This window comes from Phalaenopsis equestris, unplaced genomic scaffold, assembly GCF_001263595.1.
Source record: "Phalaenopsis equestris unplaced genomic scaffold, ASM126359v1 Scaffold000840, whole genome shotgun sequence".
Taxonomy (NCBI): domain Eukaryota; kingdom Viridiplantae; phylum Streptophyta; class Magnoliopsida; order Asparagales; family Orchidaceae; genus Phalaenopsis; species Phalaenopsis equestris.
The window spans coordinates 350,072-373,227 of record NW_018165280.1 but is presented as its reverse complement, the minus strand read 5'-3'; the positions used below and the strand labels follow the sequence as shown (position 1 = coordinate 373,227).

The window sequence follows — 23,156 nt, the reverse complement described above, 5'->3', positions numbered from 1 at the left end:
CAAACGTAATTTTACTGTAAGTGTCCTGATGTAATATTTTTCCCTGTGATTCAATACAACATATTAACGTATATTATTTTGTAAATGGAAACATTAAATATCTTCATAAAATATTATTTTTGTAAAATTAATTAAGACGAATAAAAAAAATCTAATTAATTGATTAGGAAAGAGCTGATCTTAAGAGTTAATTGAACCAAGTGAATAATTAAAAGCCCAAATGGTTGGTAAGATGGCTTTCAAACTATGCAATATTTTAATTTATAATTTTGTACGGATGCATCCCTCGAAGTTTACTAGACATTAATTTTTATAAGACTTTGAATTAAAAATATGAAACTCAAAATCTACTGATTTTAATAAATTTATAATTAAATTAATTACATGAATAATAAATTTATGATTGAATTAAATGACATGAAGAGACCAACCCATCAACACCGCAACCGGTCCGATTCAGCTCCAAATGGGCTCGAACCAAACGCTTGAAAAGTCAGATATAAAGAAGTTGGATTATAACCAGAAAGTGAAATGATATTCATTTTTTATTATTTATAATCAAATCAAACATCTCAATAAAAAAAATTCAACGAGTTCAACATTACTTTATTATAATATCATTAAAAAAGTCTGAATATTCGAAAAAATATGTGAGGATCACAAATTGTCTTGTTTATGGATTGTTATAAGCAATAGCCAAAACACCACTACAAGAATTTATAGATAGAGCCTTATTTGGATGTAACCATGTCAAACTAATTTGTGAGCATCTCAAATTTGACTAAGATAAATTGATCTTGGTGAGCTAAGAAGTCGCGTTTAAACAAACCCTGATTTGAATTATTAGCTTGTGAGCTTGCTCATTTACAAATGTTAATGTAAAATATATTTAAATTTTATTGAATTTTAAGAGTTTTGAATATACATGATGCCTGCTGGAATATTAGTGGCAGTTGAGTGATAATTTAGTACTTAGTATTGTTCGAAAGCCTAACACATTTTAAGATAATAGAAGTAAAAAATAAAGATGTCAGAATTTTTTACATGGAAAACTTGAAAGAGAAAAAATCACTAGGCCTAGCCCAACTAAAATGATTTACATTGAGATGGTGATCACGCATCCAGACCATTGTTTAAGTTTCACAATTAATTCCTTGAATGACAATGTTCGTATGCCAAAGAATCATTGCACAATAGTCATGAGTGTTTGCAGTTAAAAGTAGTTGGCAGAGCATCAATATGTTGTCTATGAGGTGCGTCATTGCACTGTGCTTGGGACGATGCACTACTTGTTTGCATCCATTTTTTATGCAATATACACGAGACGTCATCGTCGAGTGATAATACACTATAGTTGAGTTCTACACCATCATAGTCAGGCTTCGAGTTAAGTGTTGCCAAGTCGACATTGCTTCTGGTATCCTCCAAGTTGATGTTCCTTCCCGTGACACAAAATCGTATCCTATTGATATGGACATTCCCTTGGCGGAGGCAGCCAACTAGAGTACCCCGCACCGTGTTCGGTCTAAGGCCCAAATGAATAGATTTCATGTTGAAGTTGCTCCATTTGATGATATGTTGACAGTTTGACATCTCAAACTCTTTTAAGATGCATTTACGGTCCTTATGGAGGTCCAAGGATCATTACATACTCACATTTGATCCTCCAAAAGTCCCACAAGGCTCGGAACTCCCTTGGCGAGCTTCTCCGAAAGCTTATTCTTTCTAGTCCAGCATGACCATGCCCATTTCAGTTGTGGCCACACCTAGTTAATGGTGCGACCACGCCTAACTGGGCGTGGCAATGCTGAGACCACCCCACATTGCCCAAAAGGGCTGTGGTCTGCATGACCACGCCCAAAGGTGGTGTGTTCACGCTGGTTAAACAAAGGCTACGACATAATTACGCTGTAATCTTATTGTTACAATACCCAAATCTTAGCAGGCACCCGAGTTCATCAACCGGTGTGAACAGGTCCGCAAGTGGCGTGGTCACGCCGGACATTTTTTTGCAACACTTTGAAAAGTGGTGCGACCATGGTTGAATGCGGCGTGGCCACACTGCCTAGACCGATTCTCGAAAAGTGATTGTTTGATCCCCAGGCAAGGCGGTCGAAACCACCGGTCCTTCCCCTTTTGCCCGGTTCTTCACCCAAATAAAGCATAGGAGATATTTTCGGCCCATTCCAAATTTGGATGGCGGCCTTGAACCCTTGGATAAACCCCTTATGGCTGAATCAACCATAGGGAAGAGTTCATTTGAGCAGGTCGGCTGTCATTTGCTGAGGAGGAGAGTTTGGAGCAAGGGGAGGTTTCAGGGAGCTTCTAGGGAGATTTCTTACGTGAATCATCATCTTTCTCGAGGAGCGGCCAATGCAAGTTGTTCTTCTCCATTTTCTTCACCTTTCCTTCAATTTTTATGGTCTTCTTCCTTATTTCCAACGACATTCCGACCGACCGACGAGGAAATTTTCTTCATTAATTTAGGGAAGGTAAACTCTAGTGAATTCCTCATTCCTTCCAGCGAGGAGAGCTTCCTCACCACTTGGGGAAGGAATCCAGTCATCTTCTTCATCTTCAGCGACATTTCGACGAGCTGAAAAGGAAAGCTTCCTCACTTTTTTGTAAAAGGCAAAATCCGGCGGCATCACCACCCTTCCGGCGAGGAGAGCTTCTTCCTTCCAAAAGAAATCCTTTGATCAATAGCCACGAAGATAAAATTTCTTAATCCCTTGCTATTTTCATTCATAGAGCCCCCTAGGTCTGGATGTTAGAGAAACTAGTTTAGGATTTTGATTTTCTAGAAAAACCCTATAGAAATAGGGCCTTTGTGTTTCCCTCGCGAATCCATAAGAAAAACCAACATTTTTTGTTTCTAGCACAAAATCCCAATGCTCGTGGTCGTTGAAATCCCGCGTTTACGCTAATGATTTTTCCCCACAACAGACGGGAGCAAAATCTGTGGTTTGGGGTAGGGGTGTAAATGAGCTGAACACAAACAAACATTGACTCAATTCATGTTTGGCTCTTTAAAAAATATTACTGCTCCTGTTTGACTTATTTGTTTAACGAGCCGAACACGAGTTGTTTGCAAAAAAAAAAACATTTTGACAACCTTAGTCATGCATGCAGTCATTAGGGGTGTAAACGAGCCAAGCGTGAGCAAGTCTAGACTCGACTTTTTGAAAAATATCATTGTTCTTTTATATATCAAGCTCCAAAAAATTGTTTGTTTTTGGTTCGCTTACTTATCGAGCCGAACATGAGTTATTCACGAATAATGAACTATTTTGACAACCCTAATCACACAGTCGTATGATATAAGAGTAGGGCTAGATTTAAATATAATTATTCATATTAAAATATTCATATAAATAAATTTTAATATATTTTATTCTACAATTAAATTATTTAAAAATAACATTCATTATATATATATATATTATATATATATATATTTGAGCCAAAGACGAGTCAGACACAAACGAACAAAACTTTGTTCATGTTCGACTCGATTTTATATCGAGCGCAAAAAAAATTGTTAGTCGAACACGAGTTGTTCGCGAACAAATCGTTTTGACAGGCCTATTTGGGCATATAGAACGGGAAGTCCCACTACTTTGACGTTCCCTACTCCGTGAAGATTTTTCCCATGAAATTTTTTTGTGCCGCATAAATGGAGGCGCTCGCCTATCATTTTGTGCGATGTCAACCTCGTTCTGTTTATTACCTTTAGGGTTTACCCGTGAGTTCGATAGAGCGAGCACGATTCCTCGTCGAATCTAATCGAATATCATCTTGCATGTGTTTCACATTTTTAGGATATGCACCATATGCATTATTTTCAAAATTGCATCAAAACCATCAATTTTTGAATGTGTAGATGATTGGTTGCATCCTCTAGTTTAATCAATTTTCTTCAGACTACTCAATCGATTTCCCGTTACTGGCTCAATCGCAATGATCAACCCCCCCTCGTCGATTGGCCGCACTCTTCAGTTTAATCGCTTATCGCTGGTCCACTCGATTGATGGATCATCATCAGCTCAATCATAACAATTGATCATCTTTCATCGATCGGTTGCACCTTAGCCTTATTGACTATCTTTGGTTCATTTGATTGACTGGTCGCCCATTGGCCCGATCGCTTTGATCGATCAATCTTTATTAATCGGTCGTGCACGCCGGTATGATCGAATGTCCTTGGTCCACTCGATCAATCTGCTGCCACCGGCCCGATCACATAGATCGACCATTCTTCATTGATCGACTATACACTCCGGCTCAATCGATTATCCTCGGTCCACTTGATCGATCAGTAGTTGTCAGCACTATTCTATTGATCAACCATCTTTATTGATCGATCTCACACTCAGGCTTGATCGACCATTTACGGTCCATTCAATGGGTTGGCCGCCACCGGTTTGATTATATTGGTCGACTACCCTTCGTTGATCGACCGCACACCGATCAATCTTCGCTCCACATGATTGATCTGCATCATCACAAACTCGTTCAATCTATCGACCACTATTTGTCGACATTGTCGATCAGTGATCTTTTGCATTTCGTATGTTGTATTCATTGCATGCTTCTTCAAATTTCATGCATTACTACATTCACCATTGCACACTATAATACTTCCATGAGCATATCCCCTCATATGTTTGTGATGAGTATTTGCATCTTACAACAGTACGATACTTTATATATCCACTTCATGGCATCATTATGTCACTCAGCACTATGTCGCAGGTGCTTTGTGCTTGCACTTTTCACTATTGTGTGTTTTCTTGCATAGCACCTTGTATGTACATGACTTGTTTGCTTGAATTCTTTGCATTTGGATTAGTGTTTTCATACACTTACTCCTTGCACTCATACATCATGTGAATAGATGGTCTGCCATTGAGCAAATTCATTGTGTAGTTCCCTCCAACGAGAGTTACATCCTTTCATTCCCTAGGCACCACTTTAGATTGTCGTAGGCTCCCCTTCGAGTCACTGCCTCCATGACACACCAACCCTCCAAGTCACCGTCTCCACGACACACCCACGCTCGGGGTCACTGTCTTCACGACACACCAAGCCTCTGAATCATTACCTCCATGACACATCGACCCTCTGAGTCACTGCCTCCACGACACACCAAACCTCTGAGTCACTGCCTCCACGACACACCAACCCTGTGGGTGATTGCCTCTTCGACACTGTCAGTGCATTCATCACTAGTGTACGCACTGTATGATAGTGGTGATTACTTTTCATCTTTCAATCGTTCATACTCCACAGGAACAAACGTATCAAACAATATCATGTTGCATTTGCATGTACATTCTCTAATTGTTTTGACGACGAATCTGACTCGTTAGATGAGTGACTCATTGTTGGTCACAAAGGGGTAGCAAGTATTGCCCACAAGGATGCCTTGGTGGGGCAATACTAGCTAGCATGTTGTGATTAACACCGTATGTTTTGATAAGGTTCCAAGGGGTCTAATATGTGTCACTTAGACCTTATATTACCTATGAACTACTTTGAAAGTATAAAATTCTATATTTTATTACTTATACACATCATTTTTTGAAAATCTATTTTGAAGTTACTTGGATATTTATCTTAGACCGTATATGAGATCAATCTTTCAAAAGCTTTTTAAAACCTGCAACTAGTGGCACTTATTAAAATTCTTGGATCCTTAGTATGGGGCTGGTGATGACGACCCTGTAAAAAAATATGTTAATCTTATAACATAACCGTGCACTCACTTAGATGTTGTGTTAGGACACTACGTTAGATGGTCTGCTACGCTATGGATTAAAATACTAGGTACTATTTTTCGATGTCCTCACTATAGTTCTGTGTTGGTTTAGTTGCCTTAGCCAAGAATCATCATTTGTGCTTTTTGTGTACTTGCATGCTTACCGTTTTAATATGCATGAGCCATGTTTAAAATACACACCACAAATTTAATAGGGGGGATAATGTAATGATTTATATACTAACCCTTTTTTTAGGTGTTGCTTTGCTCATCATGTCTGACATGGCTCAAATGCGTTGCATGTTTGTTAGCTTTCCTACTAACACTGTTTTCATGCAGATTGAGCCTCGTCTTACTTTCCTTATGTACTTCTTAGAATCCTAAGAGAGTCTTGTATTAAAAATAATGTACGAACATGAGTTCCGAGACACCAAACGAGCGAAACCACATGATGGGGACCCGTAGTTGTTTTCTCGTGTCCAGTGCCTTAATTATAAATGTCATTTATGTATAGATTTAGAATCAAACCTTTACTTATGTGGTGCATGGCTGTCATTCTCTATTTTTGGATATGTTGTCGACCTAGCGACACTGCGACACCGACCTTTTAATCATCCATATTTGGCTTGAATTGATTTTTTCCTCTGTTTTTTTTTACTTTGTGGGTTGTTTGGGAATCATGCAGTTCATTTAAGCTCTATGAGGACCTAAAATTATAATTTTTTTTTTTACAATTTCTTCATAAAATTTTAGGCCTAATTAAAATTTAGGATTAAAACATTCAAGATTTTAAGTATTTTACTTTCATGCATAATATTCTAGCCGATTTTAAAATAGGTTGCATAGCATAAACATATCCCAAGTCATACTAATAGAGTCTCTACACTTAGGATTGTGGTAGACAAGTGCATCATTTGTATGTCCCAAGGAGAAGCCTTTGTGTTTCTCTAACCTGACTGACCCAACATAAATTTTGACTTATGTGGTTGTCTAGCACACTTAGGTAATTAGAAGGCTCCCTGACCCAGGCGGGGTGTAAGTTCTTTTGTTGGGAGTGTTTCGAGCTTTATAGCTAAACAACCATTTCTCTTCCTTTCCAGCAGCATTTTCACCACTTCCCGATATAATTTTTGCCACTTGGAGCTCCACCTAGTAGTCATATGATAGATTTTTGTTCCTTTGACCTTAGAGCTATCGAGGTTCCCGTGGATGATAAAATTCAGTAATTGTTGAGCGGAGATCTCAGGATTTGTTGGGTCGACTACCTTTATGACCTGATAGATTTAGGATTCTGGTGGCTTAGGATGATAGGCCCGTGGTACCCCTACCCGACTACCTCTACCTTTCAGGGATTAATTCTCCCTTCCTTTGACCCCTATTGAACCTTATCACTCCATTTGCTTTCATTAGTATCACCTCGATGACTTGATTACCGATGAGTTGTCGGCTGTTTGAGATATGATGATTTACCTTTTCCCCATATAACCCTGATGTTCTTTAACATATCGAGATTTCTCCTAGGGACGATTTAATTATTTTGCACGCTCCATATGTCGATAAGTTCATTACCCATGTGAGGACCATGAGAGACTCACTCTCTGCTTAGTTGCTTAGCGGAAGCTTTAAAGCATCAGAGCATTATCATGTGAAATAACTGTCATTTGATAGCTCTATGCTAGTTTTCACTAGTAATGTAAACAAAACTCATTTGGATCAAGAGTATTCTTGGGCAACCCCTAATATGTAATTAATAAAGTGGGATACGTTGCATTGGGAGCATTCTAGACTACAGAACACACAAAACACCTAAATCTTTGGTTAGGGGTAGTTCATGTAGGCATTCTTTCGTGGATATTGGTCCAAGGTGTCTTCACATGATATTGTTTGAGTGAACATTCTTGACATATCCTTGAGAGATTTATGGTACACATGTTGTCTTTATTCTCTTTCTCTTTGTTTATCTTCTTCATCGTATGCCCCTGTTTTTTCGGTCCATTCCTCCTGCGGATCATTCTTATGATCAGAAAAAGAGACTTATTCGGAAAAGGAATTATGTAACGATATACAAGCCGAAAACTCCTTCAAAAATAAAAAAAATAAAGAAGCATAAACATTGGTAAGTTGTACACTTCATTATTTTTTGGCATTAGTTGTTACTCCACACAATGCTTCATTACTATGCTACACACACGTCAACTCTTGACGGCTTTGCCGCAATGAGCAGGGATCAACCACAGTGGTCGATAGCGGCTGTCGAGCGGTGAACAAAGATGGTCGGTGTCTGCAGTAGCGGGGAAGCGTATATCTGGATTTAGGTCAAGAACAACATTGAAATTCAGCTCATTCTTTGCAAACCAGCTTCAGAGCTAACTCTTTTTCATTTTTAAGGACAAGGTTTCCATTCATGAATGGGGCCTGACTCTATTTATAGTCAGGGAGTGTCTCCCCTGCAAATGATGAAGGATTTTGGTCATTCCATTGGACGGCCCAGTGAAGTTCCCACGATCGAATGACATTTTATGAACCTTTAAGTGTCTTAAGATGCTACAATTGGGTGATTATAGACTTGTTAGACTTGTCTCATTGATGTGCTCGATTTAACCATAAGCTTGTGTGATTTAAAATTTATTCGACCTTCCATTTGGCACCAGAAGCCTTCAAAAATACTTTAATGGTTCGATATACACTTGATTTGATTTGGATACTGGGTCAAGTTTGGTGTCATTGGGTCTGTCTTGTCGAGCTGGCCAGTTTAATTTTAAGTTTGCTGAAATCAGAGTTTTGGTTTATTTTTAATTGAAGTTTGAACTTTTCTTATTCATAAAATTACATCGGGATTCACGCCTTGCTTCAAGAATCATGTCGAATGATGAAATTTTGTTGGTGTCGTATAACTACAATTGCTTAAAATGTTTAAAAATTATGCATTACTTCTTTACAGTAAATAGTTTTGTTTTAATCATTTCTTCTAATAGTTTAAATATTTTTTTGTCATTTCATTACAATGACTATAATAATCAAACACATTTTACCTCTTTCATAATAAAGCTGCCAGTTCATGAACTACTTGAAATCATATAATTAAACCCATGTTTGAGCTAAAACTAGATTAATTAATGAGGCTCAAGCTTATGTTACGGGCCTCTCATGCTCAACTTGACTCATTTACACTTATAATTTACATTCTCTATACAAGGGAGGAAGAGGACTTTAGTTTGAAGAGAACTTAGAGATTCTGTAAGATCATCGCATGACTACCGTAAGAATGTTGTCGTTGTTATCATCATCATCAATTTAATGCTACACGATCATCGCTAGCGAACCTTGATCCATCATCATTGGACCTATGTGGTTTAATTATCATCGGATGAGTGTTGCCATCACATTGCCACCTTTCATTCATTGTTATCGAGTAACTGCTTGGGTTGTTGCCGCCATTCAACATTTGATATCAGAACGTCTCTGCTAGACCTCCATTGACAAATGGTTGTTACCAAACCAACATTATCAAACTACAACCAGCTAACTAACACCAATAGATATCACTGATTAACCATTAACATCTAATTATGTATTTTTGAACAAGGCTACAAAGATTTATAATCAATTAAAAGTATTAAATTAGATTCAAATGATGTTTTAAATACTGTCCCAATCTTTAACATCTTATTGCTACGTGATTAGGGTTTTCAAAACGACTCTTTGTTCAAGAACGGCTCGTGTTCGGCTCGCTAAGCAAACGAGTCGAACACAAACACATTTTTTGAGCTCGAATTATAAACGAGCCGAACACGAGCTAAGCTAAGCCTGAGCTCGTTCGTCTCGTGTTTGACTCGTTTACACCCTTATATACAACTTGTTTTAGCTTGTATATATTTTGATCAGTAGTCTTTTTAAAAAAATTTAATTGATTAGAAGGCTACAAAGATTTATAATCAACTAAAGTTATTAATTAAAAAAAATAAAAAAAATATTAAATTATATTTAAATGATGTTTTAATACGAACAATAATGTTTAATTCTTACCCCAACTCTTAACATCCTAAGACTGTGTGATTAGAGTTATCAAAACGATTTCTTATTTATTAACAACTCGTGTTTGTCTCGCTAGACAAACAAGTCAAATACAGACACACTTTTTTGTTTGAAATATAAACAAGTTAAACATGAACTGTGATACTTTTTAATGAGTCAGACACTTGATAAGTCTGAATTCGCTCATGCTCGGCTAATTTATAGCCCTAGTTGCGGGAGTCCACTACAATTAAAATTATATCAAATTTATTTATTTACTTAATTATTTTGTCTGCGAAGACTTAAACTCACATTTTTCAGCACTAATCTCCAATTTCAGCATAACATTTTGGTTAGGAGCCATTATCAATCGGATTCAAGTTTCCTCACCGGCGGTAGAGTCAAGTTCCGGTCACCTCCCACGCATAATTCTGCGGCCCTCAGCCTCGCCAACGAAGGCCAACGCGGAATAAACGGCCAGCTGTCGCAGGATAAGCTCACCGAAATCAGCAGTACATCAAGATGACTCGAACCCACGATCCGCCCCAAGTCACGAAATAACCGGAAAGCTAGGGCTTCTTCTCTTAAATGCCCCATCGCTCCGTTTTCCTTAACGTCGTTAGTCACTGAGCTCTCCTATATAAACGATTTAACGGTGTCGGTTGTGTCCGCGATGAACGGAGAACCGAGGAAAAGCGGGCACGCCGGTGGAGGAGGAGGACAAAGAGGCTCAGCCCAGCCTAGAGGGGAAAAGATATAAGGGCTGAGGAATCGGGGAATACTAGTTCCGATCCGAATCCCTTGCAAGAAATCGAGCTTTTCTGAGATCCAGGGTAGCCGAAAAGGGTGAGAAATTACTGGCATTGTTTCCTTTCTCTCCGATCTGTTTGGTTTTCTGTTGTACAAAGATGGTTGAGTTTATTTGCAGCGGAATGTTGTTCTGCTTTGTCTGATTGGACATCATTGTGTTGGTTGAATGGGCGATTGAGAGGGGAGGGGCTTTCAGGCTTATCGCTTCCGTCTAGTTTTTTTGTACGGATTAGGGTATTGATCGTTTCAGAATGCAGATCGAGTGTTTGCTCGCCTGGTTTATGATGTTTTTTTTCTGCATTTGAGTTGTTTTGGTTAATAAAGCTCGTTTCCTTTTGTAATGTGTATTGTTTCTCCGGCGAAGGTATTCGTTTGTGTAAGATAATGAATTGCACGGTGGAGCTCGATTCCCGTTTTTTTTCTTTTTCGTATGCTTGATTTGAGTTTTTGCTTGTTTGCTGATGAGATTAATTGTTTTGGTGGTGAAATCTGAAAGCTTGATATTGTTCCTCTCATTTAATCCTGAAGACCGTATATTATATTTATTTTATCTACGTTGTTTATTTATTCCACTTCTTGTTTGAGAAAGCGTTTTTTTATTCTTCTAGTTGGTATTTTTAACTTTAATCGTCATTATGCTTAAGTTTAAGCTAATCAATAATCTTTAGACGTTGGTTTATTAGCTTTTAACTGTGTTTTCGTAGGATTTTCTGGAGCTTCAAATTTTTTTGATTTGGCGCATGCATGTTATTATGCAAATATCCAAGCTCACTTTCATCCGTCCATATGGTTCCGCTGACTTAGTTTGTAACTCTGTATGACCTTTTGCTATACATTTTCTTACACCTTTCTTTGTATTTCTATGAATAATTCAACTTGCAATTTATTGTGAGTTTTAAGCATAGGGCTATGCTTACTTTCATACATTTATATGGTTTCTTTGAAAACTCAGATATCCATAGCGTTCGGCTCTTGCTTTTCACGATATATTGCTAGAAGCGTGTCTCTATGCGTTCTTTACATTTAATAAAGCTTCATTTATCCATCCATTATGATGTACTTGCAAGATTGTCCGTCTATTATTTGGCTTGGCTTTTATTCCTTTGTTTCGTGACTGTTTTAATGGATCTGTGTTTTTTTTTCCCCCATTCCTTTGCTGATGTGGTTTGAATTAGCGTTTCTATAGTATGTTGCTGTGATGATATGCTAATGAGAAAAGTGTGAACAATAATAGTTGTTGAATAAGCTGTTTAACCCTTCAATCAAATGGCAATGTAAATATCAGAGGATTAAGTATTTAAGTCAAAGTATTCAGATTGTATTCAGAAAGTCCTAGATTGACATGTCTAGGAATCTAGAAGTTTTCAAATCGGATTACTATTTTATGGGTTTATTTATTTATTTACCATCTCCATTAATCTTAGCATGTGAAATTCACAGGTTTCAAGCTTAGACATTCTAACTTCTCCTCCATGGCTTTTGTAGCTTGATTCAAAAGGAAACTTTGGCCATGCCTACATATGAAGAGTCAGAGGACAATGTTATTTGCTCTTCCCTTGGTAACCTCAAGTGTACGGATGATCAATCATCCCTGCCATGTGAAACATCCATATCTCATGGAGCTATGGAAGGGAGTCCTGATCGAAAAGCTTATGTTAGAATTACAAATTCAGAATATGGAGAAAAGGAAAGCAGTGCAGCCTCTCCTATTGGAGTCCGTGTGTCTCCACATGAAAAGTTTCTACAAGATAATGAAGCAGCAAATATGCAAAATCTTAGCATTGAAGATGGGACTCTGAAGGAGACATTGGACAATGTGACGGAGTCATCTGAGCAGGATACAATTCTAGACTCTTTGCAGTTTACTGCTAAAACTGGTAATCATAGTGTACATTCCAATCACACTGTTTCTCAACCAATTGCCCTCGCTACTGAGAAGCGTGCTTGTCCAAGTGAGCAGAAAAAGCTTTCAAATTTGAACCTTGATGAGTTGCCAGATAATGTGAAGAAGACTCAGGTTCAATCATCATTTACTTTATTTCTCTCACCTTAAATTTATTTTATATTAAGGTCTCTATTTTGTTTTGTTAGAATCTGAGTGCTAAAAGAAACCTCATCCTTAAAAAAATGTCCTTTTTTGTTTGTTGGATTGAGACAACTGGAACTATAATAGTTTTCTTGATTAGATAAACCTCGTTCTTTCTTTGCTTATCTCGGTTGTTCCTCCCCCCAACCGAGATAAGCAAAGAAAGAACGAGGTTTATTGTAATATTTTGTTTTGTTAGAATCTGAGTGCTAAAAGAAACCTCATCCTTAAAAAAATGTCCTTTTTTGTTTGTTGTATTGAGACAACTGGAACTATAATAATTTTCTTGATTAGATAAACCTCGTTCTTTCTTTGCTTATCTCGGTTGTTCAAATCTTCTCCTACTACCTGTTGATGCGATTCTATATTTGGATTTTAATCGGAAAAATTACAACTTTCATTGTATTTGCTATGAAACTATGAACTATTAAATTACAACTTTCATTGTATTTGCTATGAGACTATGATCTATCTCATGTTAGCTGACAGACCATAGATGTTGGGCATGATATGTTATATCCGAATGCATTAGAGTCATTCATAGATGGTGATATTCTGCACCAGAGAAGATTATTTTCATTTTTGATATGACACATTTTTATATGTTTTTTAGGCTAAGAGAAATGCATTACTGATCCGGAAGTGCTTATTTTGTGATCTACTGTAGGTTAAGTCATATATTGATTCAAGGAAACCCCTTCAGCCTGAAAATGCAAAGCATGTTGATGAAGAGGATGCTTGCTCTATCGCTTCATCGTATCCTTTTGGGATTGTATTGATCTGGTTTTGTCATGTCAATTATTTTCTGTAAACGTTGGTAGTTTTCCCTGAACCATGCATAGTACTTCTGCTTCTTTGAGGGCATTTAAAAGTAGAACCACAGTTGCATCCATACCTACTTTCAGATGCAGTGAACGGGCTGAGAAACGTAAAGAGGTAGTTTAATCATTAACCTTGTTCATCATATGATGCTTTTTGTTACCTTTAAGCTCACCCAAGCCATTTCTATTTCTGTTTTGGCAGTTCTACTCAAAATTAGAGCAAAAACATCAAGCACTTGAAGCGGAGAGGAATGAATTTGAAGCTAGAAAAAAGGTTAGTTTTCCATTGAACGTATCGGTTACATTATTCCAGTTAAAGTTAATTTATGTTTCTTTAATTTATCTCCTTTTAAACTACACTATAAAGCTAACGTTTTTTTATTCCAGGTCATTTTTTTCCATCTGACATCTAGCTTTTTTTCATATTGCAGTTAATATGATCATTTAAAGGGTAAAGTTAAATTTTATGTTCCACCAAAATCATTTTATTTATTAAAAGATCTGCTGGTTTAATCATTGAACTATAGAAGCTAGTGCTTCTTTAGGTTGTGTATATGATGCGTGCTTTGAAATCACAAATGTGCAAGTAGGAAATTAGAGAACTTTCCTATGTATTAGGATGTTCATCGCATGTGGCAGAGCACCAAGTAGTGGTCCGACTCTCCTGCAACAATAACAAAATATGTTGGGCTACAGGTGGCATTAAAGCACAAGTCACATATTTACAACTTTAGGTTGAACTGTAATGAATAATCTCACAGGTTTGTCCCTTTTGTTGGGATCCATATACTTTTTTTTTTTTTAATCTTCTATTTTTTTTGGCACTACATTAGAGGTGGTGTGCTGATTGCCGTCAGGCTGGAATCTCGATTGAGTTTTCTATGTGTTGTAGTAATTGGTGCACTAGCTATAAAATTTAGTGCGGATTATCATTAGTTTGGGATTTGGGTGGGTGATACCGTTCTAGGGCTCTTAGACGGTCTTTAGGAAGCAGATTTAGCGGCGCCGTGGTTGTGGAATGCCAAGGGAATGATAATATGCAAGCTCAATGATGTTTGGATGGGAATAAGAATCATTTGTTGGCTGTCCCAGCTGAAAATAGTGAAGAGTGCTCTGAATAATGTAAGAATGACGAGGAGATTCACCACATGTTACTGCAGAAGCTATAGATACGCTACTTGCAAAAGGAAGATGATACAATACTTCTTAAGATAGACAACACATATTACATCCTCCAACAAACACAAAATCAAACAAAAGTAACAAGTTATAAATAGTTCCTTAATAGAAAATAACTTAGGTAGAAATAAGAAAATAGGAAGGAAATCGTAAAAGGGAAAAAAAGCAAATAATTGAAAGTCGGTTGCCCTATTAGGGGTTGTCTGCGATCCCGGGGAACCTGCAGACTATAGAATTCCACGAAAATGGGATCTCGTGATCCCTTCATTAACGCTTCCGCCTCTGTGGGTAACATCATGATATTTACTGTTACCAAACTCAAAACTAGATAACTTTATCTCACCGTGCTATAGTGTCGTACATTTTGGTTTTTTCGATTTAGTAATAATAGGCCAATTATATTTAAAAATTAAATAACGTAGAAATGGTTTATCACATTGTTTTAGAGTTTCATTTTTTTCTGTAAATTTCTGTGATGGGCAGAAATATAAGTGAATTTATTAAGGTTTTGGGTCCCTAATCCTATTCTCTTTTTAAGAAGAGATACACCATCAATTGGAGAGTGAAAAAGGTTTATAAAATTTCAAAATTGAAGATAAACGAAATCAAACATGGCCGCAGTTATGTTATTTATATAAATAATATTTGCATTTTATTTATTTATGTGATTCAATGTTTGAAACAATTTTATAGAGTCGATTTATTATTATTATTATTATTTAGAACTCTATTTTTTAATTTTTTTCTATTAAATTTTTCTTTAAGATATTTCTTAAAAATCGAACTAAAGAAAACATAATCTCTTTCATTTGGTGGATCAAATTCATCTAACAGCACATCCATGACCTTTTTAACTTGGATGGGCCTACTATTTGAATCCATCCTCACTCGATCTAATGGTTGCCTTGCTTGAAAATCTATGGTTTTGGTGATGAAGCAAACTTACTGATATTGAGTCATCTTAGCTGTTGAATACTAAATTTCTTGCGAGCTTGATTCTGTTAAAAACAAACCTGAGCAGTATGAATTTTCAGAATATTTGATGAATTTTATCATTTATATTAATTTAGAAATGCCACATATTTATTTGCGTGTTTCATGTGTAATATAATGCATGATAAGGATGTATGTTGCTTATTTTAGCGTGGTCCTTACATGGCATTCTATCTCTGTATTTTATTGAAAACTTTCTTAGTAGTATGCCTATTCTTTCAAAAAATGATGCTTTTTTAACTTCCACATTCAGTTGGCAGCTATCCAGGTTGTTTTCTATGGAAAAATAAACTATGCTGGACCCCTGGTTATATGATTTTTAGTTGGCGATGTCTTCTATAATCTGTCATATTTGACTTGCATTTTACAAGTTAAATTCCTTGTTGCCTATTGTTCTAATGTATTGTATTTTATTAGTATTCATATACTGTTTAGCAATGAGGATGGACATGAAAGGCAATACATTTTAAGGGCAATTACAAATATAACGCTCGATTCCTATATATTTACATATCTAACCCAAATGTTTCATATCACATAAAAACACCACTATTTTAACTTTTAAAAATGAAATACACTTTTTCATGCATAAGTAAGTTGGCACATATTTAAAAATTGAAGTTTAGGTGTCAGATATGTTAATGCATATGAATCGAGTGGTATGTATGTAAACTTTGCAAGTGGACGAGTGTTTTTTTCTGATGATTTTCTTGTGCGCATGTGATGGTGCTCATCTGTTTTACATTCAGGTTTTGTGCATTCTATGTGCTTGTGCATTGAAGGGCATATAAAGACATCTATGCACTACCATAATGCCATTTTTGGTTTTTACTACTGCTATATTTATTCTATGTGCTGCCACTCAACTTTAAGGGTCTATTTGGGGCGGCTGCCAGCTGTAGCTGCGCTGCCTGCCCCAAGAAGCTGCTGCGGGGAAGCTGACTGTCTGTTTGTTGCAGTTGTGTGAAAATAACTGTGGGACAGCTGTTTTTGGAAAAAATGATCATTCTGCCCTCTGTTTAGTAAAGTTGTTTAAAATAGAACTGTGACAGTCACAGCCAACAGTTCATAGAAAGATAAACAGTCATATAGATGTTCTAAAAAGTAGAATATAAGTGCATAAATTTTTTGGGCAATTTACATGAAATAAAAGTTTCAAATCTCGAGGATGTCAATAATCTTTCAAACTATTATATTTCATTTACCAACCTTTAATTGCACATAACACATTAAAAATTGCTCAATAATAAGTGTGAGCTTCAGCCACCTCAGTTGATAAAATCTAGAAAATTATTGCAAAGTTCATGGGATGGAGTTTGTGCATTAACAATCTACATTTTCCAAATAGGGTCAGTAATAAATTATATAACTACTTTCCAAATTAGTGCAACTTCAACATTTCTTGGTTGTACCAAACGCCCTTCTAAAGAAGCATGAATAAATTCGTATTCAATGAACCAGATTAGCCAATCTTACCTAAATCTCTGTTTTCAAACCCCTTAATAAAATTTTGTCAGAACACAACAAGTTGAAGCTGCTTACTTGAAGTTGAGGTACTGTCTAGCAGCAAAGTGAACGAAGCAATACCATGGACGCCAAGAGATTTGAGCAACATAGAGAAGGGAGAAGATCTGCATGATCTTGAAAGCGTGGGAGACCTGTGCCATCCGATGCGAAGGGTCGATCCCCTTCTCGCATAGATTCACTCATGCTTGCTGGTAGTTTTAGAGAAAGTAGTGGAAAGGGAACGGCGACACCGAGCCTACCATTGCCGCCGCCGCCGCCGCCGCCGCCGCCGCCATCGCTGCCATTCACATTCTTCTTTTCTGTTTGAAAACGAAGTTGAAAGGTAGAATGGGGGAGGGTTAAAGAGGATGGGAGGAAGGTTACGAGAGAGAGCCCCAGCGCCATCTTCTTTGACTTTCCCGCTCGTGCCTCTCTGCGGAATCAAAGAAGACGGGGTAACACGTAAAAATGCTATCCTCGAACGCGGCCCACAGGGTCGAACCTGCGACCCGCGTTCAATTAAAAAATGCTGGGCGTAGCCGCCGGCCGCTGTCCCAAATGGCGAATTTTCGAGTCCCAAACCCGCGACGCGGAATGGAAGCGCTCCCAAATGGACCTAAGTTTGACGTTGTGCTTCCTCCCTCACTGTTGGAGCAAAGTTTTGGTATCGGAGGCAGGAGTAACAGAAAAGTGCTTCTCAAACCTAAGGGAGCATATCCTTATAAAATTTAACATTTTTTGAGCATTACATTATATCACGAGTAATATAAAGTTTGCCATATCCTCTCTAAGATATGCCTCTGCTTGTCCTAGGTTTTAATGTTGGAATCTTGTGATTATGGTGAGAATCAGTCATGATAATTTTTTTTTTTGTCAATTTTCTTTTTAGGGTTAATTATGTTTACCACTTATGTTCATATATCACACATATCTCTCATGTGTTTTAGGAAATTATTATGTACATATATCACACATTTCTCTCAAGTGTTTTAGGAAATTATGCTTGCCTCTCGTTCTTGGAGTTCTGAAAGGATCGATGTTAACATGAATTACAATATTTAATAATTGGAAGACGAGCAATTTAAAAAATCAAGTTGGGGTTAATATGTAATGTAATACCTAGTAATAGCTTATGCAAATTCCATTGTTGGGAACATATGTGATATTGAATATCTACATTTGAGGTAAGTATGATAGACCCTTATTTTTATAATAGCTGAAATTTGTTAGTTGTGCTTTGCTAAATCTTCTTGCATTTCAGATTTTTATGCAGGAAAAGTGATGTTCCTATATATTCTACAAGCTAGGAGAAGGAAATCCTAGGTTGGAGTAATTCCTAGTAAATGATAAAAGTTACTCTCCAAACCCTGTACACTCTTCAGAGCATGGTCACGCTCGAAAAACTTGGAAAGTGTTAGGAGGTGGGTGGTGGTGAGAGGGAGTGGGGTGGGTGCTTCCTGATTTCCTGTGTTGGAACACATCTATCTCAAATTTTATACAATTTAAAACTCATGAAATTATAAATTCTGAAAATAATATTTGTTGTTTCTAATTTACCTTCGTTTTGTCTGTTTTTTACCCTTTTAGAAGATATGCATCACAAATCTTTTGCTATTTGGTTACTTTATTGCAAAACTCCTTTTTTTTTCTCTTGTGCTAGTTTGTTCTTATATTTTCTTCAGTTTTTGGGAGGAATGGTGTCAAATATCTTCTATTTTTACTCAGGGTACCTTGTTTTTGCGGTAATTATTTTGGTAGTAACAGGGTAACAGCAGGTTGTATATTTTTAGCCAGTTTAATAAATGAAATTAAAATAGAATACTGTTCTTTTCATTTTTTCCTCTTTTTGACGGCACACTTATTCCTTTGGTAAGATAACTCTTGAGTAAAGCTGGAAACTTTTTGATGTAACTTTTGTTGTTGTCCCTTTAAGGTGGGTTTACTATTTTGCATAAACAGTTCATCATAATTTTTTGCTACATTATTGGTTAAGTGTCCTGCAAATGATCCAGCTACAAAAGATTTTTCTACGGTTTTGTTCTTTCATTAATTTTTATGGCTTACAAATTTCCAGGAGGAGCAAGAGGCAGCTTTGAAACAGCTTAGGAGGAACATGAATTTCAAAGCTACACCAATGCCAAACTTTTACCATGAGGGCCCCCCACCTAAGGCTGAACTTAAGAAGGTGATTGTTTCTTTTATTTATAATTATTTTCTTTATCAAATTTCGTTAGGTTTCTTGCATATCAGTGGAGCCTTTCATGCACAACTCTTTGTAGAAAGACTTATCTATAGCTTGTTCTCTGCCCATGTCATATATATTTGAGGGTATATATATGCAATATCAATGATTATATTTATGCTGTTGTGCCATCATTTTTTATGTTAACTGTTGAATTGAGTAGTTAGCAGAGCAAAAGCTAAATTATTTGTTGGTTTATTTAATAGGGCTTGCTATTATTGAACTAAAAAAAGGATGTGTAAGATACGTGAAATGTTCTTTTGAAGAGTAACATAAATTAAATGGTTCAGGCTTATAATTATTATAAAAGTGCAAAAAGTCTATAGATAGAGAGAGAGAGAGAGAGAGAGAGAGAGTTGTAATTCATCCTGTAAAACTTATTATGTTGCTTAATAATTCATCATTTAGCATAGCGACTACTAAGCCCTTAAAACCTAGGCGAGTGTCTCAGTTAGTTTTGAAAATGTTAAACTTTAGGTGGTCATAATTCATGATTTGAATTTTATTTTGAAAATCAAAATAGGGGTATTAAATCGATTAATTTTTGACTTCAAAAGTCATATCCCTAAGCCCTAGGTTCATTTTATTTTAATAAACTTCCAAATTTTAATAATTTAGAAATTTATTAACTTATATTTTTCAATTGGGAAAGTGAGGGTGGTTTCTACCAATTAACCCCTTGTGTTTCAAACATCCAAATTAAGATCAGAGGTTACCCATTTCTCTCCTTGAATTAAGCCTAAATTTTAATTAAGACTAAATTTTCAAAATTACATATTTGCCCCTAAGGCTCTAGCACTTCATAATTTGTCAAATTCAATTCAAATGACTTTGAAATTTTTATCCTACCTCATTCATTGGCCAATTAAGACATCAGAGGAGAAAATATGATTTTTCAAAATTTAATTTAATTTATATAATTATTTTCATGTAAAAATAAGATTTTCCAAATAAAATTCCTAACTTGACCAAGGTAAATCCCAATTCCTTGAATTTTTTACTGGATGTAGACCTAGACCAGAGAGGCCTTTGGCCCCAATTTCATGATTTTTTGAATTTTATTTGAATTTTAAGAATTATTTTAAGTTCTGGAACATTTATTAAATATAAAATATTTCAAATGGGGAAAATTAAGTTTTGTATTTTTGAAAGGTCCTCCTGAGGTCAGAGAACTCAGAGGAGAATATTTCTAAATTTTACTTGATTTTTTGGAATTATTCTTAAAGAAAACCTATTTTTAGCCTTTAAAAATTATTTTTAAGCTTTGAAATTCAATATCTTTATTTAGAAAACCAGGAAAAATATTTCAATTGTTCTGCTTGGGAAGCGTCTAATTATTCCTAAGTGATTGGGAAGCAATTTACAACATTTCTATGAGTTTTATTATTTTTGTGATTTTTATGGATTTTTAATTATTTTACATATTTAAAATGAGCTAAAAATGAAGTTTTTATTTTAAGTATCATTTTATTTTTAGAAAATACACCTGATCACAAAGAGCTCAAAAAATAAATTTTTATAAATTTTTTATTTATATTTTGATTTTTGAAAAATCATTTAAATGCCAAAAGTGATGTTTATCTTTAAAAATCAACTTAAGTTATCAAGTGAACTCAAAATATTTTGAAATTTTAATGGTGAGTTCTCTGGATCATAAGTAACAGTGGAGATAAAAAATCAAGTCATATTAATGTTTACATCTTTCAAAATCAATTATCTTAATGATGTAGTGTTTGTGAAAATTAGGTGCATTATAGATGACTTGACCCATGAAATTATTTCCAAAAGTTCCTCTGGTCATGGTGGACCTTCCAAAATTTTCTTGGAATTTTCTAATCAATATGCTAATTTTCATGATTATTTTAAGCAAATAATGCTCATAAACTTGAAAAATGTGATCCTCTGTCTAGGGACCTCCCATGACTTTAGAAAAATCAGAGAATATTCTCCTTGACAGAGGCTACAATATGCCAAAAATTCAAGCTATGATGATAAGTCTACATGCATGGAGAATCAAAAGATTCAAATCAATGTTTAATTAATTAGAAATAAAATATGCATCATATGGACTTAAAATTATTTCGACATTATTCTCCTCTGTTCACTGAGCAAGAGGATATTTTTATTTTATTTTTGTGATTTTTCTACACCAAGATATGAATTTTTTAAGTTAGGGGTATTTAAATAAATAGGAAAAATCTCTATTTATTTATTTAAACATTATTTCCACATTATTCTCCTTTATTCACTAAGCAAGAGGGTATTTTTATTTTATTTTTGTGATTTTTCTACACCAAGATATGAATTTTTTAAGTTAGGGGTATTTAAATAAATAGGAAAAATCTCTATTTATTTATTTAAACAGCGCGTGCTGACTAGATCTTAGGCAGCTCCGAAGGCACACGTGGCGCACTCTGATTGGACGCGCCGCCATCCACGTAGCTGCTGACTCGGCTCGCGGTTTATGTTTCGAAGCGCTGTCCGGCTCGATCTCCTCCGCCTATTCGATACGCTTAATCAAACGGTTCCCCGTCGTCGTCCCTGATAGAGTGATCCCGTGATCGTCCGCACTAAAACCTTAAGATCTCGGCCTAGACTCAACCAAATCACTTCGGGTTTGATCTTATGGACTCGTCTAAGTGAGACGAACACATCCATACGGTAATCATGCAATTAAATTAAGCTTAATCGAATGGAGAATCAAAATAGGCTCGGGAGGGAGAGAAGTTTTATACCTTTGCTCTGAGAAGTGAAGCTTCGATCAGAGGGTCTTGGCACGTTCGTTGTGATCCAAAGAGGCTAGGGATTGAGTCTCTGGTCTTGGTGTGAGGCCTGAATATAGTTTCGATCACGACCGGATTTGGATGTTGGTCTAGAGCTATGGTAGAGGCTCTGTGAGAGGGTAATTTGATGGGGCTTTAGCTCCTTTCACTGTTGTGAAGGTGTGAGTGAGTTTAATTAGAGTTTAGTGGACTGTGGGGGTGTGGAGAGTTTTGTCCGGTCTCCGGCAAGGTTTTGAGCTCAAGAATTGGGCTCCGGCAAGGGGATTCAGGGCAATGTGGTGGTTGGGTTACACTGAGGAGGTCTCAAAGAGGCTTTGGGATCAATTTGGGGAAGTCTCTTAGAGTAATTTTCAGCTCTCCCTTCATGGCCGTGGAGGGGAGCATTTTATAAAAATGGCTTTAGGCTTGCTGTCATGGCCCATTTTCAGCTCTCCCTTCATGGCCGTGGAGGGGAGCATTTTATAAAAATGGCCTTAGGCTTGCTGCCATGGCCAATTGGGGGGTGAAATGTGCTGCCTAGGTGGAGGGTAGAGAAATTCTAAGCTTTAATTTGGATGATGTGGCATCTAGGTTTGAATTGGGTTTAATCCCATGGGGGTGGCTCTCGGTTTGGCGCGCGGTTTGGCCATTTTCCGGCGGCGAGGCTGGCCGACCGGCCAGGGGGAGGTGTCTAGGAGCTAAGGGAACCCAGGGGAATATGTCGCAACAATTTAATAATTTTAGGCTTTGTTTTAGTAAGGGTATCTTAAGCATGTACATTTTTGGGAATAAAATCCCTTAATTTGGGGGACTTTTGGTCCATGGCTTAGTTTAGATGGTTAGATGGGCTTTGGCTCAGTCTTAGGGTCTAACCAATGGCTGAGGTGGAGTTAATTTGGTGACTTTGGGGTAGTTAGGCCATCTTTAATGCATAGGTTCAATGTGGGTTCAAGTGATCAAAGTTTGGGTTTGGGCTAGGTTA

General features: G+C 36.5%; 1 protein-coding gene across 1 annotated transcript in view; it reads left to right on the top strand.

Moving 5' to 3' along the window:
* The first annotated feature begins 10,352 nt into the window (after positions 1 to 10,352).
* The window catches only part of LOC110031735 (protein WVD2-like 3), a 20,861-nt gene continuing 8,057 nt past the window's right edge, over positions 10,353 to 23,156 (top strand). Inside the window, exons 1-6 of the mRNA XM_020735098.1 lie at positions 10,353 to 10,621; positions 12,071 to 12,602; positions 13,339 to 13,427; positions 13,514 to 13,607; positions 13,695 to 13,766; positions 19,245 to 19,355. Coding sequence (XP_020590757.1) covers positions 12,096 to 12,602; positions 13,339 to 13,427; positions 13,514 to 13,607; positions 13,695 to 13,766; positions 19,245 to 19,355 — 873 coding nt within the window. The 5' untranslated portion in view covers positions 10,353 to 10,621; positions 12,071 to 12,095. The remainder of the gene's footprint in view (positions 10,622 to 12,070; positions 12,603 to 13,338; positions 13,428 to 13,513; positions 13,608 to 13,694; positions 13,767 to 19,244; positions 19,356 to 23,156) is intronic.